This window comes from Puccinia triticina, chromosome 6A, assembly GCF_026914185.1.
Source record: "Puccinia triticina chromosome 6A, complete sequence".
Lineage (NCBI taxonomy): Eukaryota > Fungi > Basidiomycota > Pucciniomycetes > Pucciniales > Pucciniaceae > Puccinia > Puccinia triticina.
Window position 1 is genome coordinate 2,002,270 of NC_070563.1, and position 24,424 is coordinate 2,026,693.

General features: G+C 44.0%; 1 protein-coding gene across 1 annotated transcript; it reads left to right on the forward strand.

Annotated features, from left to right (window-relative positions):
* Window positions 1-354: 354 nt before the first annotated feature.
* Window positions 355-24,119, forward strand: PtA15_6A266 (uncharacterized protein; the record flags this gene model as incomplete). The annotated part of the gene is made up of 11 exons (XM_053169953.1): window positions 355-464; window positions 538-795; window positions 22,036-22,174; window positions 22,257-22,383; window positions 22,472-22,584; window positions 22,673-22,704; window positions 22,815-23,034; window positions 23,112-23,325; window positions 23,414-23,476; window positions 23,557-23,781; window positions 23,851-24,119. 11 exons carry the CDS (start codon window positions 355-357, stop codon window positions 24,117-24,119), a joined length of 1,770 nt encoding a protein of 589 aa, XP_053021193.1.
* Window positions 24,120-24,424: the final 305 nt, after the last annotated feature.

A 24,424-nucleotide genomic window follows, 5' to 3' on the forward strand; every position in this document is an offset into this window, starting at 1 on the left:
AATACTGGTCATCAACTCGGTTATCAATACTACAACAATACAAAGGCTTGGATGGATCACACCATCTTTCAGAATTGGCTGAGGAACTGGAATTCTCAACTTAAAAATTCAAAGCGATCAATCCTTCTTCTTGTTGATAACTTTGCAGGCCATCAATCACCACCCAAAGGTCTCTCAAATATCAACCTCCAGTTTCTTTCGCCAAACTTAACCTCTCATGTCCAACCACTTGATGCAGGTATCATCAATACGTTCAAAGCACACCACCGTCGCCGTTTCATGTTGCATGCTGTCAGGAATTTCAACATGGATATAACAGTTTCAAATATTTATGCTATCAATCAGCTGTCAGCAATGCGACTCAGCCGTTTGGCTTGGAACTCGGTCACCAGAGCAACAATTGAAAATTGCTGGAAACACACTGGGATAACATCTAAATCCGATGAGGTTAATTCAACCAACAAGTAAGCTACATTCAAATTATTGGTCGGACATATGTTCATAATCCAATGTCATTTTTTTTGCTCATTCGTACAGCAAAAACACAGATGTCAGCATGAATCTAGCGCAAACAGAATTAGAAACCAAAGCGACTAGACTCGAGGCACTCAGGATAGTGAACAAAACAAACCAAATGTTGATTTCCGAGCTTCTCAACCCCATTGGCGAGACTCAAGAATATGGTCTTCTCTCACTGGATGAAGTTTTCCAGCTGCATCAAGAGTCAAACAGTAACGATATTGAAGTCCTTGAAGACGAGCCTCCACCAGTTCCAAAGCCAACAATCAAGGAAATGTGAAGTGCTTTTTCAACTATATTTAATTATTTACATCATGATAATTCACCCATCTCTCAAGATTTGGAAGATGTCTTAGAAAAATATAGCAAGAATCTTGATAAGGTTTTGCTTCAAAATTCTCAACAGTTATCAATTGATTCTTTCTTAAAAAGCTTGTAGATTAATGTATGTACATATGTAGATAGTATGCATATACATACAAAGCTTTTCTAGAAATATAAACCTCTCAAAACCCATGAAAAGATATGGGTTTTGACAGGCAATGCTAAAGGCTTCCCGGATACCTGTCCAAACGCATATAATTTATGGGTCTTGAGAGGTATGGGTTAGTGTATGGGTTCTGGGAGGTAAATGCCCAGACCCATAACCTGTGATAACCCATAGGAAAGTTGTTCTCCGGAGGGGTATGGGTCAAGACAGGTTCTACTGTACTATATCCAAATGAAGGAAGAAACAAAAAAAATCTCAATACTATACTGGCCAGATGTGGCCAGTACCACTACTTTGTAGGGATGAAAATCGATCTATTTCTTGGGCTTGGGGATCAGAGCACCCAAAGCCTTTTTGGCCTCAGCAAAGTCCCCTGAGAGGGGAAAATCCTCACAAAGCCACAAAAGGCTGCTGACTGATTGTGAAATAGTTGAAGGGAACAAACCACCCCATCTGCAGCCGCAGAGAACAAGAGCTACCCGGTGTTCCTAAATAAGCCGGTGCTATTACCGCAAGGACCAGGTAAGTGCAACACTGGGTAATTATGTTACCCTACGTTATCCACGTTATTTCCGTAACGTAGCAGTCTGAGTGCCCCCCCGGCTACGTTACTGCTACCAGTAATTTTTGATTTCTTGGCGCAGCCATAACGTAATTGTGCCTTTTTGTTTTTCCTCCTGAAACAGATAATGTATTGATAATATTTGAGGATAGTGCGTTATCAGAGTGAAGCAGATGCTGTACATCGCTCCACCCCTGGATAATGTGCTATTGCAATGAAACACATGCTCTACAGTGCCCCACCCCTGGATATTTTTCTATCCCATTATCCAGGGGTCAAACAGACCTAACCCAATGATAACTTTTCAAAAATCTAGCCCCAAAGTAATCATATACCTTCAGGTAGAACTTGTTGCATTATTTCCCGGCCACATCCTTAATTGAACCCGTACCACAGACCAGTCACTCATACTCATAGTCAATTTCAAATCAAATCATGGCCCTCGAACCATAGGAGCAGAGAACTTGACCGAGTCTGCAAATGATGGACATGGAACTGATACATCCACGACTCAACTGCGCCAATCAAGGTGTTCTTCTTCTGTAGTAGTTTCACCAAACATGGTGACCCCATCCTCTGATTCTTGGGTAAAAATAACTTGTCCAGCGACTCAGAAACGGCCAGCAGAAAGGTCATCCAATGTAGATTTCGTGCAATCAAAAACCAAAGGCAAAAGGACGAGCAAGCCGGTTAAGAAGAGGCAATGCACAGAGAATTCTTTGAAAAGCGCTTCGACAAGCAATACAAGCGCTTCGACAAGAAATACAATTGCCATGCCAGCTAGCAAGCCAAATAGGGTTAAAGGAGCAGTTTCTCGCGCAGAGGTGTGTATATTCTAATAAATGTCATTCCATCCGGGCTTCTACTGGATTTTGATTGATAATGATTTGATTTTTCTCACCTTTATTTCCAGTTCAATTCTAATGGCAACACCTACGATTTTGATCAGGATTCTACCGACGCCGACGGGCCAAAGAACAACAAAAAGAAGAATGAGTACGCAAATGTACTTGACTATTTCAAGGATCCTGTGCGGAGGGAAGGTGATCCACCTGGTATTGCCTTGATGTACAAGTGCAAGTGGTGCCCAAAAACCTACCAAGCACAAAAATCATCTCGAGCAAATCTAAAAACGCATTGGGATGGGTCAACCCAGGCGGACAAAAACTAGAAAGGCTGCCCCTGTCGGGAGAAAGCCAAGCAAGCGGGCATCAAGTTACCGCCAACTGTTGCCGAAAAAATTGCTGCTCCAAACAAACAGACTGGGCTAACAGTATTCATCAAGCCAGCCTTTGTGAATTGGGTCTTGAACCAGCTCTTGATGTTGTGGCACATCCGCCAGGCGTTGCCGTGGTCTCAAATTGAAGATCCATTCCTCCGTGCCGCTTTTCAGTTTGCAAACCCCAAGGCTGTGCTCTACGGACAACAATGGTCCGCTGATGAGGCCAAGAAAATATACTCCGTCCTCAAATCTCATGTTTTCAACAAGCTAAACATATGTGGATAATCTTTTGAATTATGTACCAACTTTCTGATTGTTTGGTGTTGGCTTTAAAAAGAACCTCGAAAATCAATTTACCCTGATCCACGATGTGTGGACGACTAAAGGCAACCGTTTTGCTTTCATTGGTGCGGCAGTCGCCTATGTCAACCAAGATTGGCAGTACATTGTCCGACATCTAACTCTCAAGATGATACCTTGGAAGCACGCCGGTCACCTCTTGGCGGGGCCCATTGCAACATTACTCAGAAAGAATAAGCTGTATCAAAAGATAAGTTGAATTCTTATGTAAATTGTATATGTACTTGACCGTTACAACGCTTACTTAGGTCTTCCTACTTTTATACATGCTTGCCCAGACAACTGACTTGGGTTTGAACCATAACACAATGGCCAGTTACATGTATGACTTACTCACCAACGGCAACGGTACCACCACCGTGGGTGATGTTGATTGGGACCCAACAACAATGCACATCCAGTGCATTTGCCACAAACTGGCTTTGATTGTCAATGCGGGTCTCGCCGCATTGTCACTCAAGACTCTGCCCCCAGGGAAAGCAAATGTTGAGGGGCACAGGGGTTGCAGGACTGAGGTTCACGGACTGAGTCTTGTGACACAGGAGCTGTTGGCACGTAGAGACAATGTGGGTTGTATTCAGTGAGGAGAGAGCTCCAGGATCAGAGATCAGACCAACTAAATAAAACACCAAAGCATAACTATAGTAGAAGCATAATGTACTAGATATAAGCATATCAACAGCAAAAGAATTGGTCTTAGGCTTCTTCCCGGTTCTTGGACGGCTCACTGAGGAAGAGGAGCCCAAGGAACCTGAATCGTCAGGTCCCCTACCAGTCAATGAGGCCGAAGTGGTTGACAAGAGCGACTTGGGACAACATGCGCTTGATGTTGATTCCAATGCTGACTACAGTAACGCAGACGATGAGGCTTCTGACGCGGGAGAAGAACTTGCTGCGGCCACTGACAGCAATTCAAATGAGGAAGAAGTCACAAACTCTTTGGGTGGTGCAAGTAGTAAACATGTCAAGTCAAGCAAACTCAAAGATCTTACCAAAAAGGTATTTTTTTTGGCTATGTACTAGACGTGCATAATTGATTAATTGGTGACACTAACTTTTGCCCATAGCTTGATACAGTGATCAAACATATTACTTGTTCAGCAGCGCAGCGGTGTGGTAGACGGAAAAGTGAAAAATCAAACGTTTTTTCTCATACATATATTTACTCACCCTAGGCCTCAAGATACCACCAAATGGACCTCAGAAATGGATTCTACGGCCAATTTTACCGTCAGTCACCACTGAAAGCGTCACTGGAGACCTCAGAAATGGATTCTAAAGCAAATTTTACCCCTAGTCACCACTGGAAGCGTCACCAAAACCCCACTGGATTGGAAGTTACACCCTCTTGGACCCCTCATGGACACAGCCAGCCCCAGTCATCAACCTGTCACACCCCTCAAGTCACCTTTCCCAAGTATACACATACTCAGCCCCAGCCAAACACATACTCTTTTGTATCCCTCTTATCTCCACTGCATATGCAGGGGACCAACCCCATTTCTTCTGTATTTGACATGTGCCCGCTTTATTTATGCACCCCTTGCAGCTGCATGCAGTCTTCTGACCCCATTTCTGCACTCCTTGCATAGTATGACCTCATCTTTCATTTCTCACCCCACTTTTTGTCTGTATTTAGTATCTTCTGACACCACTTGTATGCAGCCCACCAGCTAAAATCCCTCATCCAGGGTCCCCCTTGTAGCTAAAATCCCTCACATTTGTCTATATAAGGAGCTCCCTCCCCCCAGTTGTTTTTCCCTCAGTTCAGTACCCACCAGTTATACAGATATCACCCATTAGCCATTATCATCACCCTTACACTTTTATAACATACCATATCATCACCCTTACACTTTTATAACATACCATATCATCCCTCTTATCTGCAATAACCATTGAGCTCACTGTCATATTCTCATACTCTCATATCTCCTGGTTGCATATCACGCACCTGTCACGAGTTACTTGGTTCTTGTTCCCGACTGAGACATATACCCTTCGCAGTCCAGACACTCCTCTCAACTTCTTATATCACCCTCTTGAGGACCTGTGTTCAACCCCCACCGGAAACATCAAGTCAACTTTCACCCTTTCCGTCATCATAAACCCTCGCAACTCTCACATACCTGTCATCAAACAACTTCATCTGGAACTAGACCAGACCTATCACTTGATTAAAACTTGCCAAGCTTAGCTTGGTGGGTCTTGTTAGCTGATAGTATAGAAGGGCAGAGTTTGCGCCTCCATCATCCCCTTCTCCATTCAGCAAAAGGGTTTCACAACCTCTTTTGAGTCTTACAGCGGGCCAATTTTGATTGTGTTTCTAAACAGCTTAAATTGGTAGTTTCTCCATTGATAGCGGGATACGGTATCCGCTGGAATATCAAATACCAGAGCTACAGGAAAGCTATCAACGCCAAGAAAGTTATTGATCAAATTCTCAAGGAAGATCAACAACAGAAGGGTGTCGGTGACTTTGACAACATCTTCTTTTCCCCAAAAGACTGGCAAGAGATTGAAAGTCTTAATGATGAGTTAAAGTTTAGCATTAAATAAATTCTGTGTGTCAGAACTAACATTTCCGAGTCCACTGATGCATCATCAACTCAGCTTTTTGTAGAGATCACCTCCCAGATGGAAGGTAACTCAGCAACAGGAACACACATCATTCCCAAATATCTAGAGCTGAGCAAAGGTCTCAAGGAGAAGATCTCAGATGTGCTCAAAACCGATTACCTTTAACCAATGTACCATGCAATGCTTTCCCGAGTTGAGAGATATCTAGCCAAGGCCATGGACTGCAAAACCTTAATTATTTACACAATCTTGCATCCGTGTCACTGGATGCACATCTTCGAATTAGGTTTTGGTCTTGAAAGCAGCAAGGTAAAAAAGTGCCTTGCACTTCTTCAGAATGAGTTCAAACTTGAAAAGGAACGGAAAAGACATGCCACCACACATGCTACAGATGCCAATGTGATTGAAATAAAAAAGCTGGCTGCTCTTGAACCCACATTGCTCATGGCCCGCGTCGCTTCGCGGATGACACACCAACCAACCCCTCAGGACAATGAGATTGAGACATACCTCAACGCGAACCGTTTATTCAAGCAAGGGTCCATAGACCACAAGAATAATCCTTTGAAATGGTGGAAAGTTAGTTTCTTTTCTTTTGATCTACTTGTCTTTTTAGCAGCAGCGTTGCATATGCTCATTGATTGTTTTTTATTGAAAGGCGAACCAGGGGAGTTACCCCACACCGGCTTTCATGGCCCGCGCCTATCTGGGAGCTGCTGGGAGCTCCTGCGCTGTCAAGATATTATTCTTGGAAGCTTCAGATGTGTGTAGCAGTTGACGCGGGAGCCTACTTCCCTCAACTATGTTGTGCTGTGTTAGTAGCCTGATGTGGATTCGCGAAAATATCCCTTTGACTGGAGACTTTGCGGAGGCCGGGAAGGCGTTGAAGGCAATCCTCCCCCAAAAACAATAAATATATAGTGAATTTATTTGCGTTATCAGTTAAATTACTAGTAATTACATTGCTTCATTGATTTCAGTAATGTAACTACAGGGAAAAAATCCCCGCCCCCCCCCCCCCACAAGATAACGTAATTAGAACAAAAAATTGGCTAGGATGGATATTTATAACGTAAAAATCTTGCATTACAGATAACGGTAACAATAATGGTCCAACAATTGTTATGTTACCGTTACGCTACCATTACGGGTAGCGTAACTACCCAGTGTTGGTAAGTGGAATGGTTTGACTGTACAATCATCAGGAGCCCACATTTCATTGCCTTATGTTTCCACCTGGTTAAGTGCGTTATTGCAGCAACCAGGGGCAAAAAAAAGTTACTATACCTGTATTTTTTGTTTCAGAAAAAAAAAAACAGAATACCATATGGGCTGATGGCATTGCAAATTTTGCATAGTGTAACTGGCAAGGAGCCCCTCGAGTGTGCCTCCTGATTATGTCGGGCTGTGGGTTAAAGCCTGCGCAAGTTCCTTTTGCTAATTAGCACACTTGGGCTCAACCCATTGCCAAAATTGAGGGATGGATACCCCAACACGCTTCTGGCGCACAGGGGGCATGCATCAGCTCAAAATTGCTGGATTGATTGGCCCACAAATGTGGAGAACCCTTGCTGGTCCAACAACGTTGGTGTGTCTGCCCCTCTCCAACAGGAGTCTGTGACAACCAAAACCACACCAATCATTTCTTTTGTGGTAATTTATGACAGCATCAAAAAGTTTTCCCCTGTGGAGGAAATGAATGTTCAGGGGACGCGGAGGCAGATTTTCAACAGAATGTTGACCTGCACAGGTGGTGTAGGCGGGTAGAAGGTAGCTACAGACTAAAAGTGTGAGTTTGAGGGTGGTCTGTTGTAGAGGAAGAGAGTGGTACCCTCACAAAAGTGTCCGCGCCAATCCTCTGCAATATTGTCCCAGAGAAAGCTGGGTGATTTGGAGAACTCTGCTCCGCAGCTCCGCCAATGTTGTAGGGTTCTGAGCGGGGTAAATAAAGTAAAGCACGTAAAAAATAAAGCTCTGCAAACGTAAAACGTAAAATAAAGCTCCACCGCATAAAGAAGACAACTCCGCCACAAAACTCTGCAAAAAAACAAGAAAACAGCTGTAAAGCAAGCACAAAACCGTAACACATAAAGCAAGTCTGCCATGTAAAACTCTGCTCCGCAACGCACGCAAAGTAAAAGAAGCACAACAGTCCGCCAAGTAAAGTAAAAACCGCACAAGAGAGTCTGTGGGGAGTATATGAGGCAGAATCCTCCCACCCCCACTGTGGTTTTATAGAGAAAATGAAGAGAACTAAAAGATATCCTCCACCCGCCTCCCACGCACGCCATCCACTAACTCCGTTCACAGGCGCCCACTTGTCATCTGCCCAGCGCTACACACGCACATAATCTGTAAAGCTCCGCTCTCAGGCTAACTCCTGTTGTCTCCGCCGCTCACCTTTGACCACCGTCAAACTCCTTTCCCTAGCTTCCACACCCCTGTCTAGCCTATGATGTCAGGATCCCACACGCCGCCTCCACCCCAGCTACACCCGCTTTGACTGCCACGGCTTCCCCCAATCACCGCCTCCGCTAGCCAGTCCGCGCTGGCCTGCTCAGTTTGAGTCCAGTTCTGCGGTCAAGCTCTGCACACCGCTGCCTTCAGTTGTGTGGTCTGCTCCGCTCCGTTCCGTGTTGTCTGCCCTCCGCACTGATTTCTCCATGGAAAATTTGACACGTGTTCCAGAATTGATCACCACACCGTGATTTTTTTTTGACAACTGTGTGAGGTGCGGTGTGGTGATCAAACCGGTACACATGGTGAAATTCAATTTATTGAGCAGAGCCAGCAGCCAATCTTTAAGACTCTTTCTGTTCAAGATCTCACAAACACCCCCCCCCCTCCCCCAAAAGGTAGTGGTGCAGGATAGTTAAGACTCCGCCTCCGCCTCCGCCCCCGCTGGTGCAGTTTTCCCATCCCATTAAATTCTTTCTGCTAGTTCTTTCTCCAAAATTGTTTTCTATTTTTTCCACCCCTCCTTTCCCTCTTTTTGTTGTCTCAACATCAGGATGTTCCTTTCCCATTTTTATTCCAGTTGCAGAGTGTCACACAGTGGTTGTGTTGTTTGTTCTGGTTGTTTCCCAATGCTTATTGGTTTCTTAACGGTAGACGTGTGTTGGACACAAGGATCAGGTGCACACCACTTGTATTAGACATAAGTATAAGTTCAAGCTCCGCTGAGCTTGGATAAGTCCCCCATGCAATTTCCATCCTGATCCAAGGAGGATACCATCAATTTTTGATCATTCTTTATACTGATCCTGATTCTTTCCAAGTTCCACCAGAGTTTTGAGCCTATTCCCTGATTCTTTTTCCGCATCCTTGACCTCCAACTTCTCAATTTTCATAGTTTAAACCTTGCACATCCCTCCTCCTCTTCTCCAACACCGTTCATCGGACACATTTCCTTCAAATCTCAATCCTATACATTTGCAAAAGGTATCCATTCCCTCAGTCTCTAAACAAATCTACCCCCAACCCTGCTATCATAGTTTGAACCCTTTTCCGCTTGATATTGTACGGACTGCCACAAGGGCAGCTTCATAGCACTTTCCCCTCACCGCTCTGCCTGTGGTCTGACACCGTAGGAGCTCCATAGTGGGCTCAAAGGCACTGCCAGGAAAATTATGATCAGTATATGAAATGGAAATGCCCTTAGGCTTTGATCAGTCTTCCTACCAATCTTCTGCATTTGTATATACCACCAGTGCAGGTCAAATTTCTGTTGATACTGACTCAACGGTGGGTCGCTACTTTACTCTACACTAACCGGGGTTGTAGAGTAAAGTAGCAAACTGCGCCTAACATTTTTACAGTTATTGTTGACGCTAGCGCGCAGATAGCTGTGTCACAGTTATTGTAACTGACCCGTTTTTTGTACAGCTGTTACTAGTAAAGTAATGTGTAATTGAGAAAAGTAAAATTTTATCAAGAAATTAAGGGCCAAATTAGCCCTTATCTAGCAGAGCAACACTTTATTAAGCAGTGAAAGGCCACATCAGCCCTGAAATAGCCTTTTATCAATCAATATATTGATAAATATCTGCTGCTCTGCGCATAGATATCATAGCGGCCTTAAAAAAAACACCTGCCCGGTGCGATATCAATATTGCACCACATTTCCCCATGGCTACCGGTCCGGTTAGCGTAGAGGGACCAAAAATCACTACAATAATGTTACTATATCAATAACCGTAAAGTAGCGACCCACCGTTTATACTGTGCCTCAGCATCTGCTGAATGTTGATTTCCTACGCAGGGGTAAATGTTCTGATGCAGTCAGATATTACCACAAAAGAAATGGTTGGTGTGTTTTTGTTTGTCACAATGTAATCCTGGTGGAGAGCAAGACATACCAACAATGTTGGAGCAAATTAATTACACATTTGTTGACCAATCAATCCAGCAAGTTTGTGCTGACGCCTCCATGGTTGGGGGACCTGCCCATCCTGAGTAATTTCTGGTTTTTGTGAACAACTTTTGGATGCTTTCCCAACTTGTTCTAGGAACCCAGTCATCCTATCAAAAATTGGGTCATCAAAACTGTTATTTGGATGCTTGTAAAAGCTGCATCATATCAACCATATGATTTTGAGGAATGAACTATGGAAGCCGGTAAAAACTAAATGCAAGAGGTGATACACCACGGACACAAAACTCCAAAGGTTGTTTGAAGTTGCTTCAAATGAACTTGATTGGAAATAAATTCAGTTGGGACATCACCAACTGGGTCAAAATCAAAAATCTCACATATTGTTCAAAAAATATTTGAGTTTTTTTCAAATGCTTGTTTAAAAAGATGGATTAATGCCCATTCAAAGTTTCTTTGAACTGAAATATTAAAATTGTGTCCGTGGTGTATTGTTAAGCCTGGGGAGATTTAAAAGCTGTTGTACGACCAACCAAACAACCATAATGATTGATGGCAGTCCTAGTGGTTGCCAGGAAGTGTGATTCATGCAACAGTTTTGGAAAATCCCAGGATATCTTGATAGATCCTGTGGTGTATGTTGAGTTTTTTTCCCCCGGAATTTCTTTTATGCTTGCCTTCTACCTCCATTCCCCACCTTGCTCACCTCCTCAAAGTCTCCATAAGATCTCACTTTCCCAATCCTATGACCTCTCACACTTGTTCTGTATTTTATTTTTGATCATTTTTCTGTTGCTTACTGCCTTGTGACTTTGTTTCCCTGATCAGAATAGCCTGTTGACTTTTCTTTGTACTGCTTATACTGTGTGCGTGTGTTCTCCAATTGTGTCCTGTGTTTCTCTTGTGATATCTCTGTTGAGCTTTGAGCATCTTCTATTCATTTTCATTTCATATTCATTGTGTCTTCAACCACAAGTTGATTCCTTGTACTTAGCCTATGTAACATAGCCTAGCAACAAGTAATCAAACCCATTGGTTCTTCTTCCAAAAATCCGCGCTCCCCTCAAACCGCATCCGGTGAGCTACCCACCCTCACTGCCCCCTCTTCTCAAAGCATCTTGGCCCTTTTCATTGTGCCCTTGAGTTCTGGTACCCTGAAGCTCAAATCTTTTCAGTGTACACATTTCTCAACTCATGGTGTTTAAAATTGGCAAATCTCTGCACAACAACATGAACTGGAATTTTGTGTAATTAATTTAATTTTCTTTCAATCCATGACTGGCTTGATGTTGGCTCAAACAAGGAATAAGGTTGGTCAAAAAGGTGTTCATTACCTTGGTTCTTTGCGGACCCAACCAGCCAACAGTGTTGGATTGCTCAGTTGGGCAAGTCCTGGTGGATTGGCAAGCCAACAGGCCCTTTGGGTTGGCCCAACCTGCCAACACCGTTGGCCACATGGTCTTGGCTGGGTAAATGTGTTACACTGGTCAAACCAAGTGTAATGCCGACATAGTACATTGGTTGTCTTGGCATGACACTTAGCTCAGATGGGTCAGACCAACATGTGTCTGACCCATTGCTGCTGTTGACTAGAGATGGCCCTGGCAAACGCGTTGCAGGCACCTGCCAGCGGGTGCAGATGCCTGAGATTACAGGAAAAATCAGGCAGGTACCCGGGTAATTCAATCCACACCTGCCTGCACCCCCCCCCCCCCCCCCCCACTGCTTTGACTGGAAGGCCTGATCCCTTCCAGTTGCCAAGGTTTTAAAGCATTGGCAGCCATAAAAACCCACCTTGTTGCCAAGGAAACCCAACCTCATCAACCAGGAGGGATTCATTCCAGTCTCCGGGGATGTATCTTGGCAACCAGAAGGAAATAACCATCCTGGTTGCAGAGGTTAACAACCAGAAGGAAAAAATCCACCCGGTTGCAGAGGTTAAAAAACCTTGGCAACAAGGAGGAGTTTATCCTGGTCAGGAAGGTTATAAAGCCTTGGCAACCAAGATGAAATCATCCTGGTTTCAGAGGTTAAATAAACTCAGCGTGCAACCAGCAGGTAACCTCCAGGTTGCAGAGGTTACCTTGGTGACCAGAAGGCAACCTCCTGGTTGCAGAGGTCCTATTTCAACCAGAAGGGCTTCCTTCTGGTCGCCAAGGACATGCCTCTTTGACCAAAAGGGGTCCCCTCCGGTCCCCAAGGTGAGTTTCAAGGGGTGGGTATCTGCGGGTATCTGTGCGGGTACCTGCCAACAAGTGCGGATGCGGGTTCCTATGTCAGGATTCAGTCAAAACAGGCCGCAGGTATCCGGGTGCAATGGAGCCATCTCTACAGTTGACCAACCTCCGCTGTCAGATATGGGGCAGACAGGTCAAGCCTGCCCTGCTTCAGACCCCAAGGCTGGGCCAACACAATGCATCCCAGGAAATGAAATGTGGTGTAGGAACAGAGTGTGCTTTGGCATACCCCGAGGAACAGAGTGTACTTGGCACACTCTTAGGAATGGTAAGAATGGATTGTGCTTTGGCACACTTCTAGGAATGGAGTGTGCTTTGGGAATGTTCTATTTCTTACATTTTATCTGGTGGTGGCTGAAGTGTATACATCTGTGACACAGGTGTGATAATCTCAGTAACTTCATTTGGTAATTTCTCTGTTATCTTGTATTGGATTTTTTACTTACCCACCTAATCTCACAAGCGTGCCAGCTCCAAGAACCTACTGAGTTGTACACAAAAGTGTGTTCTGACCTTCCTAGGGGGAAGGGGCCTCCACAGGTATTTGCCCTAAGAAAGATATATAAATATATGAATATCACACAATCTTGTACTGATGAGCTCCCCTCAAATCTGGGACTCTTACAGATTTCATTTTAGACACAAGGTTCAATTTCTGCAGGGAAATCAAGCCCTTGAGGCTCTAGACGTGATCTGCATGATTTCCAAATCCTGAAGGAAGCTGTCAGATTTACAGATAAATGTATAAGAATGGCCATTCAAATGGGGCCTGAATCACAATTTTAAGCTTTCCATGCCTTTTTCCACGTAAGGAAAAAGGCTACACAGCAGAGACATTGCACAAAAACAATGAAATGTGAGATCTTTGAAAGAATTGGAGGACCTTTGAAGAAGACTTTGTGTTTCTTGGTACTTATCTGCTTTAACCAGCATGATGGTCAACAAATGGTGTTTAGGAAAATAGCAGTAGGCCATAACTGGGATGCGCGGGTGTTCTGGGTGGGGAAAGAGGACATGGGTTCAAATCAGGGTTGGGTCATTTTTGTTGATGCGGCCAATGGCTGTTAACCCAATCCCCACCGCGGCACTTGCAGTGGCTCACATTGGATAAGTGGCCAGCTGCATTGCCCCAACAGGAGGCCAGCGTTGGTGGTTTGCATGATAGCAGGCTTACATGAGGATTTTCTGTTGACCCTAAACTTGCAGTCCAGCTGACTGTGGTTGCCATATTTTCCCGCTATAAAGCCCCCTTAAATATCTGGTGAAATGCGGGAGGGTAAGCCCAAACCCAATTTTTGCATTGAGCCACAGTCAACAGCACTCTGTGGTGTAGGAAACGGTGGGCCACTATGCTAAAATATCCATAGCGCATGCTATCTGCTAGTTTAGAGTTGTGTAGCTCCTGGAATAGTGCGGTTAGCTGTAGTGCCTGCTACGGGCTGCTACACTACACTGACAGGTGCTAACAGCGCTATAAGAATTTTTAGCGGTTGAATGGAACTTCTAGGACCAATAGTGGTGATAGAGGCCCTGTAGTTGCAAGGAGTGCCTGTTAGCCGTAGCGGGAAATCACTGACCACTAATGGAAAACCCTGTCAGTGGTAGTTTAGATCCGCTATGCTGCACTGAACTACTGACTTAATGTAGCTTAGCAGCCCATTGTTGGTGTAGTAGTGTGCCAAACGGCACTCTGTTACCAGGATTGTGCCAAAGCACACTCTTCTTCTAGGAGTGTGCCAAAACACACTCCTATCCTAGGAGTGTGCCAAAACACACTCCTATCCTAGGAGTGTGCCAAAACACACTCCTATCCTAGGAGTGTGCCAAAACACACTCCTATCCTAGGAGTGTGCCAAAACACACTCCTATCCTAGGAGTGTGCCAAAACACACTCCTATCCTAGGAGTGTGCCAAAACACACTCCTATCCTAGGAGTGTGCCAAAACACACTCCTATCCTAGGAGTGTGCCAAAACACACTCCTATCCTAGGAGTGTGCCAAAACACACTCCTCTCCTAGGAGTGTGCCAAAACAAACTCTTCTCCTAAGGAATACTCCAAGGGAGCTGAATGTCACCAGCCCGCTGTGAGACCTCCTTAGCCAAGCTGGATATACACATATCCAGCTTTCTGAGAAGATTCATCCCAGCAAGCTGGATATTGTGTATCCATCTTGGCAAGGGATGAGTCATCTTGGCGGGCTGGATACATATGTATTGAGCTGGGCAAGTGAGGTCTACCTGGTGTGGAACTACTCTTTGGGGGAATAGAGCTTAGAGAGGGATGAGTGTGTGAAAAGCTGCCTCTCAGGTTGGGAGAGTAATGTGGGACAAGAATAAGAGTATGGACTCTTAAAAAAAAGTGTGGCTGATGAAGTATTAGGGGGGTTCACAATAGGATTTTAATAAAATTTTAAAGCTCATTTTAAGGCCTTTATGAACAATGTTTTGGAATTTTTTTAAGCTGTTCACATTTGGGTGTTCCTTGGCAATCAGAGCAACTTCTACGTTTTCTGAAAATTGGTTCACAAAGTCCTTAAAATGGGCTCTAAAGTTTTATTAAAATCCTATTGTGAACCCCCCTATTGAGAATAGTGCTTTCTAGACAAAATCAAGGGGGAAAATATACTGTAAAATATGTGGTAAAATAGGCTATGTAATTCTTATTCTGTGAACAGGGATGCAAAGTGACAATCTGATGGGGGACAAACATAATGGGCCAAAAGGCTCTACATTTATAGTGAGGGGAAACAGGTGGTTATGAGAGGAAGAGAAAGATGGGAACAGGGTACAAAAAGCCTCCAACAAGGTGAAAGGGCAACAAACCAACAAGTGGAGGGCCATCCATGAAAGTGAATACTGAGAAGTTGAGGCGCCTTGTAGAGATGATTCTAAGCTATTATGAAGTGTCCATGGGCGTGTATTACATTTACCAGAGTGATTTCTAGACGGTGTTGGGCGGTGATTCCTTCCTGTTGAGTGTCTGAGTGATGTAATAAGGTTTTGATTAGGCTTACCACACCGGCAAGCTGGTAACATATTCAGCTTTCTGGGTGGACTCACCTTTTTCACCAGAGGTATTCCTCCTGTCAAAGAGGTGTACATGCCTCTAACCAGAAGGATCAATTCCTGAGGTCAGAGGTGTGTATTCCTCCTTGACCGGAGGGATTCCTATTTTCAAAGAGGAGGATTCCCTCCTGGAAAGCACTGGCTTGCTTTCCAGGAGGAGTCCCTCCCAGAAAATACTGGCTTGTTTGCCTTCCATCTCTTTGCAAAGGAAGGCAACAAGCCGCATGTGGCAAGCAGGATGATGCCACACCCAAAAATAGCACAGGTGGTACCCATGGTACCTCCCAGGTGGTGCCAGGTGTGGCAATGGGTACCTGAAAATGGCTGTAAAGTGGTGTGGTACCCGGGTCCAGAATGACTATCTCTACTAGGAGTGTGCCAAAGCACACTTCCAATACTCTTTTCATATTTCTGACTCCACATCTCTAATCCTTCTTCTCTGCTTGTGGATCTTCCCAATTCCCTTAGGGCATCAACTTGCTTTATTTGGATCTCCGCCACCTGTTTCAGGTGGACTGATTGCTGCATCTTGCAGAGGCTGAGCGGAAAAGAAGTAAGTTCCCTCCAGTTTTGCACCTCCACAGGTTTCCACTGCCATTTCCCCCCCACTGATCTGCTACTATTGTCATTGTGAGGACCATGGAACCACCCACTGTTATGCAATTTGGATGGGCAAAAAAAGATGTCTTGTTGATCAGAAGGGGCGCAATTAATTCCTCCCAGATGAATTTCAACCTGTCCAACCAATCTGAAGTGTTGCAATGGCATTTTGAGCCTCAAGAATTTCTGCCACTCCAGTTCCTGCACCATATAGCATCAGTTGCAGTGATTTTCAGCCATGGTACCCAGCACCAGGGGAGACTTTGACACACTCTCTAGAGAGTTCCAGAGTCTAATTTTATGTTGCTCTGGGTCTGATGTGAGTCTGATGTGGATTAGGAAATGATTGATAAATTCTTCAGAAGTCAATGGGAAGTGTGTCAGAAGTGATGTGGAATTGTCACAGGACCTTGTGCAATGTTGTATAGAACCATTTAATTTTCAAGGGATAACTCAATTACAACCTGTAATGAAATCATAGTTAATCAATTCCCAATTATTACTCATTTATGGCAAATTTCTGTTGATCAATTTCTCTATGTCAAAGGGGTTCCACACAACGTGAATGCAACTTGCAGGGTCTTTCATGGCTTTCTGACCAGTTTTTACTGGTAATGGAGCTGTGAAAGGCCCTTCCAGTGATCTGTCACCCTGATGTACGCGCGTACACAAAGGTGACATTGGCAAAGTGAAAAAAACTGACATTGGAAAACAAACAAACACAAAAACAACTCACAAGCTTATATATGTCAAGAAACCAGGAGTTCTAGCTCAAATCTGGGACCACACACCTCCAAGCTTGACTTGACTCATATTTTCCCCTACTTTCATCCTTTGTTTGACTCAATTCTAGATGATACCAGCCTTCTTTAGAGAAATATGCCAATTCAGATGGGCCTTTCACATCATTCTAACAGGGGTGTACATGTTGTTGATCTGTGTGAGGCCCAAAATGTGATTTATAACCAACTTACACACGCACACATGACAGTTACATTAGCAAAGTGAAAACAATGACCACCTTCATACACATGTAAATAATATGAATTGAACCCCAAGAATTCATCTCAATTAACAAACAGTTCAAATTGAATTATGATTTGATTGTGGCCATTGTGTCTTAGTGGTTTCAACCGTGTTCCAGTTATGTTCCAGTTGACTTCTGCATGACTTCTGAATGGTTTATGCATGAATCCAGGATCATTTTCAGATCCTTTGTGGATTATTTCCAGAATTTTTCATTAATTCTTACACTAATTTCATCAAGAGCATCCAGCACAGTTACAGAAAAAGGGTACAGTATGGCACTCTCTGGAGAGTGCTTCAAAATCTCCCCTGGTGCAGAGGCAAAGATCTGCCTGTTTCTGATTCTTAATGGACAAAAAGTGAGACTGGGAACAAAGCACTGCAAAAAAAACTGTGTCAGCTGTGAGCAGTTGACATGCGGAAACTCTAAGGAAGCTTGTGGTGTTACACCAGCATTACTCAAGGTTTGACTTAACCCAAGCTTCAATGCACAGTCACTGTGCACCTTGCACAGTTACTGTGCCAACAAAGGCACTTCTGCATTCATGTGGAGTTACAATGGCAGCTTGGCTTGAGTATCCTGCATGTCAACTGCAAGCAGTTGACCAAGTTATTTTTGCAGTGAAGGCAGCAAAGACGCTGTGAGCTAACACACATATTGTGGTGATCAATTTTGGCAATCTAAAATTTTCCATGGAGAAATCAGTGCCAGTGCACACAACACAGAATGGAGCAGAGCAGGTCAGAGTGCACAACTAAAGGCAGCAAGGTGGCAACACGCAGAGCTCAATGGCGGAACTGGACTTGAACTGAGAAGGCCAGTGTGGACTGGCTAGCAGAGGTGGTGATTGGGGGAAGCTGTGGCAGCCAAAGAAGGCGTAGGTGGCATGTGGGATCCTGAAATTATAGGCTAGATAGGGGTGTCAAAGCTAGGGAGAGGAGTTTGATGGCGGGCAAAGGCAAGCGGTGGAGACAACAGGAGTTAGCATGAGAGCAGAGCTTGGTGGATGATGTGCCTGCATGCTTGGTGGATGACAAGTGTGTGCATTGTAAAACTCAAAAGTGGTTGTGGAACCCTTTTGCTGAATGGTGGAGGGTATGATGGAGGTGCAAACTCTGCCCTTCTGCTATCAGATAACAGGACCCACCAAGGTAAGCTTGGCAAGTTTTAATCAAGTCATAGGTCTGGTCTAGTTCCAGATAAAGTTGTTTGATGACAGGTATGTGAAAGATGTGAGAGTTTATGATGAGTGAAAAGGGTGAAAGTTGACTTGATGATTCCAGTGGTGGTTGAATACAGGTCCTCAAGGGGGTGATATATAAATTTGAGAAGAGTGCCTAGGCTGAGAAGTGTATATGTCTCAGTTGGGAGTTGAACCAGGAACCGGGTAGCTTGTGACAAGCACATGATATGTCAACCAAAAGATATGAGAGTGAGTTCAGTTGTTGTTGCAGGTTTGAGGGATGATATGGTATGTTAAAGTGTAAGGGTTGTAATAATGGCTAAGGGTTGCACCTGTGGCACTATAATTATTTGGCTCTTAGCAAAGAAAAATGTGCATTTTTCTTTGTCTAAAAGCCAAAGGAGCGCTGGAGCTGGCCGGGCTGGCAGAGCTGATTTCATAGGAACCTAGCCACAAAACCTGCAACCAATGGTTGTTAGCCTAGTCTGCACTGCAAAACCCCTTACAGCAAGTTTGCCAGTTCAATTCCCACTGCCCTTATTCCCCATTTGGGGGTTAGGGGTTAGGGATGTTTTTTTTTAAAACACTTGGCAAGGGGTATAGTCCACTGTATCAGATACATATTGGATACATATTGGTACCTCTCTGATATGCATAATACAATGTATTGCTATTTTTTGGATAAAACAATACATTGTATTGCTTTGTATTGGATACAGATATACATTAGGGGTGTTCAAAGTTGACTGCATAAAATCATAACACCATAAATTCATAAAATTTCAATCTGAAAAAAATGTGTAACACCCAATCACTCAAAAAAGAGCAACAATTCTAAAATGGTACATAAAAAATGATCACTCAAAAGCGTTATGATTCTATGATTTTATGATTTCAACTTTGAACACCCTTATTGTATTGGTATGTATTGGATACACTAATACAATGTATGCCAGCTCATCCAGCGCCAGCTCCAGTGGAGCTGGCCCGGCCAGCTCTGCTGTCCTTTGGCATTTAGATTAAGAAAATGGCATTATTTTCTTTGGCTAATAGCCAAAGGAAAAAAGGGACAAAACTCAAGGGTTGGTATCTGTATTACTGGTGGGTACTGAACCAAGGGAAAAACAACTGGGGGGGAGAGAGCTCCTTATATAGACAAATGTTAGGGACTTTAGCTACAAGGGAAACCCTGTATGAGGGATTTTAGCTGGTGGGCTGTGGACAAGCAGTTTCAGAAGGGTGAGAAATGAAAGATGATGTCATAATATGCAAGGAGCACATAAACAAAGCGGGGAAATGTCAAATACAGGGTTACCTCATGCAAGGTGTGCATGAAGGATGTCAGACTAATGCAAGGAGTGCAGAAATGGGGTCAGAAGACTGCATGTAGCTGCAAGGGGTGCATAAATGAAGCAGGGACATGTAAAATACAGAAGAAATGGGGTTGTTCCCCTGGATATGGAGTGGAGATAAGGGGGATAAAAAGGAGTATGTGTTTGTCTGGGGCTGAGTATTTGTATACCTGGGAAAGGTGACTTGAGGGGTTTGACAGGTTGATGACTGGGGCTGAGTATTTGTATACCTGGGAAAGGTGACTTGAGGGGTTTGACAGGTTGATGACTGGGGCTGGCTGTGTCCATGAGGGGTCCAAGAGGGTGTAACTTCCAATCCAGTGGGGTTCTGGTGACGCTTCCAGTGGTGACTAGGGGTAAATTTTGCTTTAGAATCCATTTCTGAGGTCCTTTTGATGGTATCTTGAGGCCTAGGGTGAGTAAATATATGTCATAGAAAAAACTTTTGATTTTTCATGTACGTTGTGGACTTTTTACGGCTGTTTTTCTTGCATTTTCACGGATTTTGTGACAGAGTTATCTTCTTTTATGTGGTGGAGCTTTATTTTTTACAGTTGACTTTTGTGGAGCTTTATTAGTATACTTTCTTTACTTTAGTTACCCTGCTTGGAGCCCTACAACATTGGCAGAGCTGCAGAGCAGAGTTCTCCAAATCACCCTAAATTATTGAAATTTCTATTTTTCCAAGAGGGACCCTGGGGTTCTTACTTCTTCTGCAACATTTCCTCTCATCCATTTGTGTGGATGTGTGAGTGCTATGACCCCTGTACAGTTCAAACAGGGTACCAAATTTTCAATCTGTACAACCCACAGTACAAGGGAGACCACTTATTGTGGAATAACTGCAAAATACAAGCTCCAAGAGAGACTCTCACTAACAAACCAAGGAAGGGAATATATTAATTCTTCAAAATATGTGAAAAAATATGGTGTGGTGGAAAAAAGTGGCACCATCACAAAAGTGTCCAGACCACTCCTCCACAAGATTATCCCAGAGAAATCTTGGACAGCAATGTACACAACCCCTAGCCATCTGTCTTGCGTAGAAATATGGAGAAGAATCAGGCCTTTCAGCCGGTCCATTTGACTCAAAGAATTTCCTCCAGGAAGGTGGGGCAATTTTGAGGGTAGGTTTTTCCCTGCCAAAACACCTCAAGGTCTCAGGCCAAAATTTTGACATTAGTCACACAAGTCCCTCCTTCGGAGTCTTGCGATTCACGCTGTGCTAAGTTAGATAGCGACCGCGGTGGGGTTGTTTTTGGGAATTGGGTCTCCAAATGTGGGTTACGTTAGAGACCTGATTTAAAGACCACGGTGGAGATGCTCTATGTATATGTCCATAAATGTCGGAGGGAGAGGGAAATGTAGGGAGGATATGGGAGGCGCGCCAAATGGCTACAGGGGCTCAGGATGTAAACGGGTCGGGTTCGGGTCGAAAAACAGCGCCCAAACCCAACCCGACATTTAGCGCGGGTCGGGTCGGGTCGGGGCAGATTTTAAAATATGCTGCCCGAACCCGACCCGATGTCATACTATTTTGGGTCGGGTCCGGGTTGGGTCGGTTCGGGTCTTGGGTCGACCCGACCTCATAGCCAAAAGCCCCCAATTTGACTGTTGGAGGCGTCATAGTCGGGTCGCAGCTTACCCGATTAGGAAATAGACTGCCCGAACCCGACCCGACAATTTTACAAGTCGGGTTGGGTCGGGTTCGGGTCATGTCATTTTCTTCAAGAATGTGCCCGAACCCGACCCAAAACCCGACGGGTCTCGGGTCGGCTTCGCCGCCCGAACATCATCCTGAACAGGGGCTACTGGATAGTCGGGTATCGCATGGGGTGGGAAATATGTAAATTGAATAGGTACATTGAAAACCGAAAATAACCTAACGACGATGTGACTCGTCGATCGAAGCGTTTGTCTAGCTCTTTACACCTTTTCATGCGTTGTTATTCCAAAGTCATATTCCCGAGATATTCCAGCTTGAAGATTGCACCAGAAGTGCTGCATCTGAGCAGGCCTAAATCTTCAATTTTGCAATTCTTCACTATCTTTGACTCAATTAAGATCCGAAAAATGTATGCCTGTTGAATATCGGCGCAATAGGATCACTCACTGGATCAGCTGCTGCACGCCGCCAAGCAATCCTTTTTATCAACCAATCACAGCCATGATGCATTCAAGTCATATTATATATATATATATATATATATAGGCAGCTCGCAAGGTGAAGAGGTTGGTCAAAATCCCAAGAGGCAAGGTTAGTATCAGTGGTCCAGCCGGATGTGATGGCACACAACTCTAAAAGTGCCTCGTCCAACCTGTTTTCCTCGTCATTTTTGCCTACTTTTTGTCGCACCAAGGATGAGAACAAAGTCAAAAATCATTATCAAGACCGGAACAGTCCAGACATATATTTCGAAAATGGTGCTTCACGAAGTGCGATGACCCTAAAAAACAACTCCAGTTCTTCAAGTACAGCTATTGTTCCAGAGACTATTTCTCTTTCGCCTGGCCAATCCCTCGAACAAAAACCTCTTGTTGGAATAGATTGGGCGGCATGGAAATATCTTGTCGCTATGTTTATGTTGGAGTTCGCTATATGGGTATATCATTCCACGGTTTACCTTACAAGTTATATGCGTGTTTGTTCCGAAAGATTGAACTTTTTCACTCTCTTCATTTCAGGGTTTTAGTGCTTCTTATGGCGTCTTACTCGACTTCTACCTTCACTCAAAGTTTCAGAGTGAACCTGGGGCCTCGATTATCTTACCCTCTGTCGGGACTGTCAACACTGGGATCATGGCTTCTCTGGGTAAGTTCCCTCCAACTCTTCTCAAATCGAGTGTTCATTTTGAAGGATATAAATATGTGAATAGCGCTGACAGTATAAAATATAACAGTACCGGCGATCACAATGGTCACCAATTTTTATCCCAGATCAAAAATACCGATTACCTATGTCGGATTAGTGATTTTTTTGGGTAGTATATTTCTATCCAGCTTTTCTCAAAACGTCAGTTCCATATATCCTTTCCTCTCTTCTAAGATAAATATCGTCGATTTTCGACTAACTTACGGCGATTTTTAAATTCTCTCTGTAGAGTATCCACGTTCTGCTGACGTTGGGTCTGGGGTACGGCTTCGGTGGTGTGGCACTTTATATTCCGCCTGTTAAGCCCTCACCCGAGCCTTTCTATCCAAAAAAAATAAATGAATTCCTGATTCTTTGCTTGTTGTGAATAGCTTTCATACCTTCCGGGATGGTTTTCGGAACGTAGGGGCCTGGCCAACGGTGTCATCTTTTCTGGTTGGTCTTTTTATATTTCTCCCCCTGAATCTTATCGGAGCATGTCTAACCGGGGAACGCAAAATGTCAGGAAGCGGAATAGGCGGACTAGTATTTCCCATCATTTTAGAGATCCTTCTACCAATGGATGGTGCTGGAAAGGCTTTGAAGTACTGTGTAAGCCCTAAGCGTGCCCTAGCGGCTCATCATCGCTCTCATGATGAAAACTGACTCTTAACGTTGTTTCTCTCAAGGCATTGGTGCTGACAGTCATGTGCGGAGTCGCAGCGTATGTGATCAAACCTCGTTCTGTCACACCGCCCCAACTACTGGCACAGGCAAATTCTGGAAATTTTCTCGCGGCATTCGGAGATGTCGCCGTTTTCAAGGATACAAGTTTTTGGTGCTTCATACTTTCCAACACTCTTCAGGCCTTGGCCAGCTTTTTGCCGGCACTTTATCTTCCCAGTAAGTACCAAATTGGTTTGTCAATAAAGATTTGAAAGTTTCTTTCAGAATTGAGAAGCATCTCTTCCTTACTACGACCTTGAAAAAGATTATGCCCATTCTATTTCCCTGGGACCTTCATCTGGGATGATCCTCCTCGCTTCGCTCAGTGGTAAATCTTCCCAATCCTCATTCATTTTGATCTTCTATTAGAACTCGAACCCGAAATCTAACTAACAAAGTTCTTCACAGTATCTAGTATCTTCTCCAAAATAATTTTCGGGATTTTATCCGACCACTTTTCACCTTATTTGATCGGATGCTACACAAGCGCAGCTGCAAGTCTCAGTGTTTTTGGAATCTGGGGTGGTCTAGGATCGACAGGACTAGCGAGCCTGATTATGTTTGCGATCGTTTTTGGGGGAACTTCTGGCTGCTGGACAACCCTTTATTTTTCTAGAATACAGAGATTAAAAGGTGAGTCTTTTTTAAGATGAAAACGTCTCCCGACTAAGATCTGATCAATGGTTATCATAATCACCTTAGTGGATGAAAACACCACCATGACAATGTACAGCGCATTCTCAATGACACGGGGAATCGGAAATATAATTTCTGGACCGGTTTCCTCTGGATTGATGCGTGTGAAATTACCTGCGCCTGTTGGGACAGGCTTTGCGGCGCTTGATAACAAGTACTCCAGCCTGATATTCTTCTGTGGGGTTCTTATGACCTCGACAACTATCCTCGAGGGTTACCTTTATTATAAGACTCGCTTATCAGTTGTAAAATCATCAAAACATAGTCTTGCCTGAAAGCCAAGTGTTCAGAAATACATAGAAATACACAGTAATTGTTCAATCAAAGTAACACTACACATGTTATACTATTGCTACCAGCGGGAGAAAATTAAACATGAAGCAGAGAGTAAATTTAACTTGATAGTGATAGAGTAAGAATTTCACAATTTTAACTACACGTATTTGCTCCAGAAGCATTCAAGGACATGTAGGAAGCTCTTGAACATAATGTAATCCGGGACCCACTAATCAAAGATCTAGCTCATCATGAAATAAATGTAAATAACAAATAAAATCAAGGATCTGCCCATATGTATCAG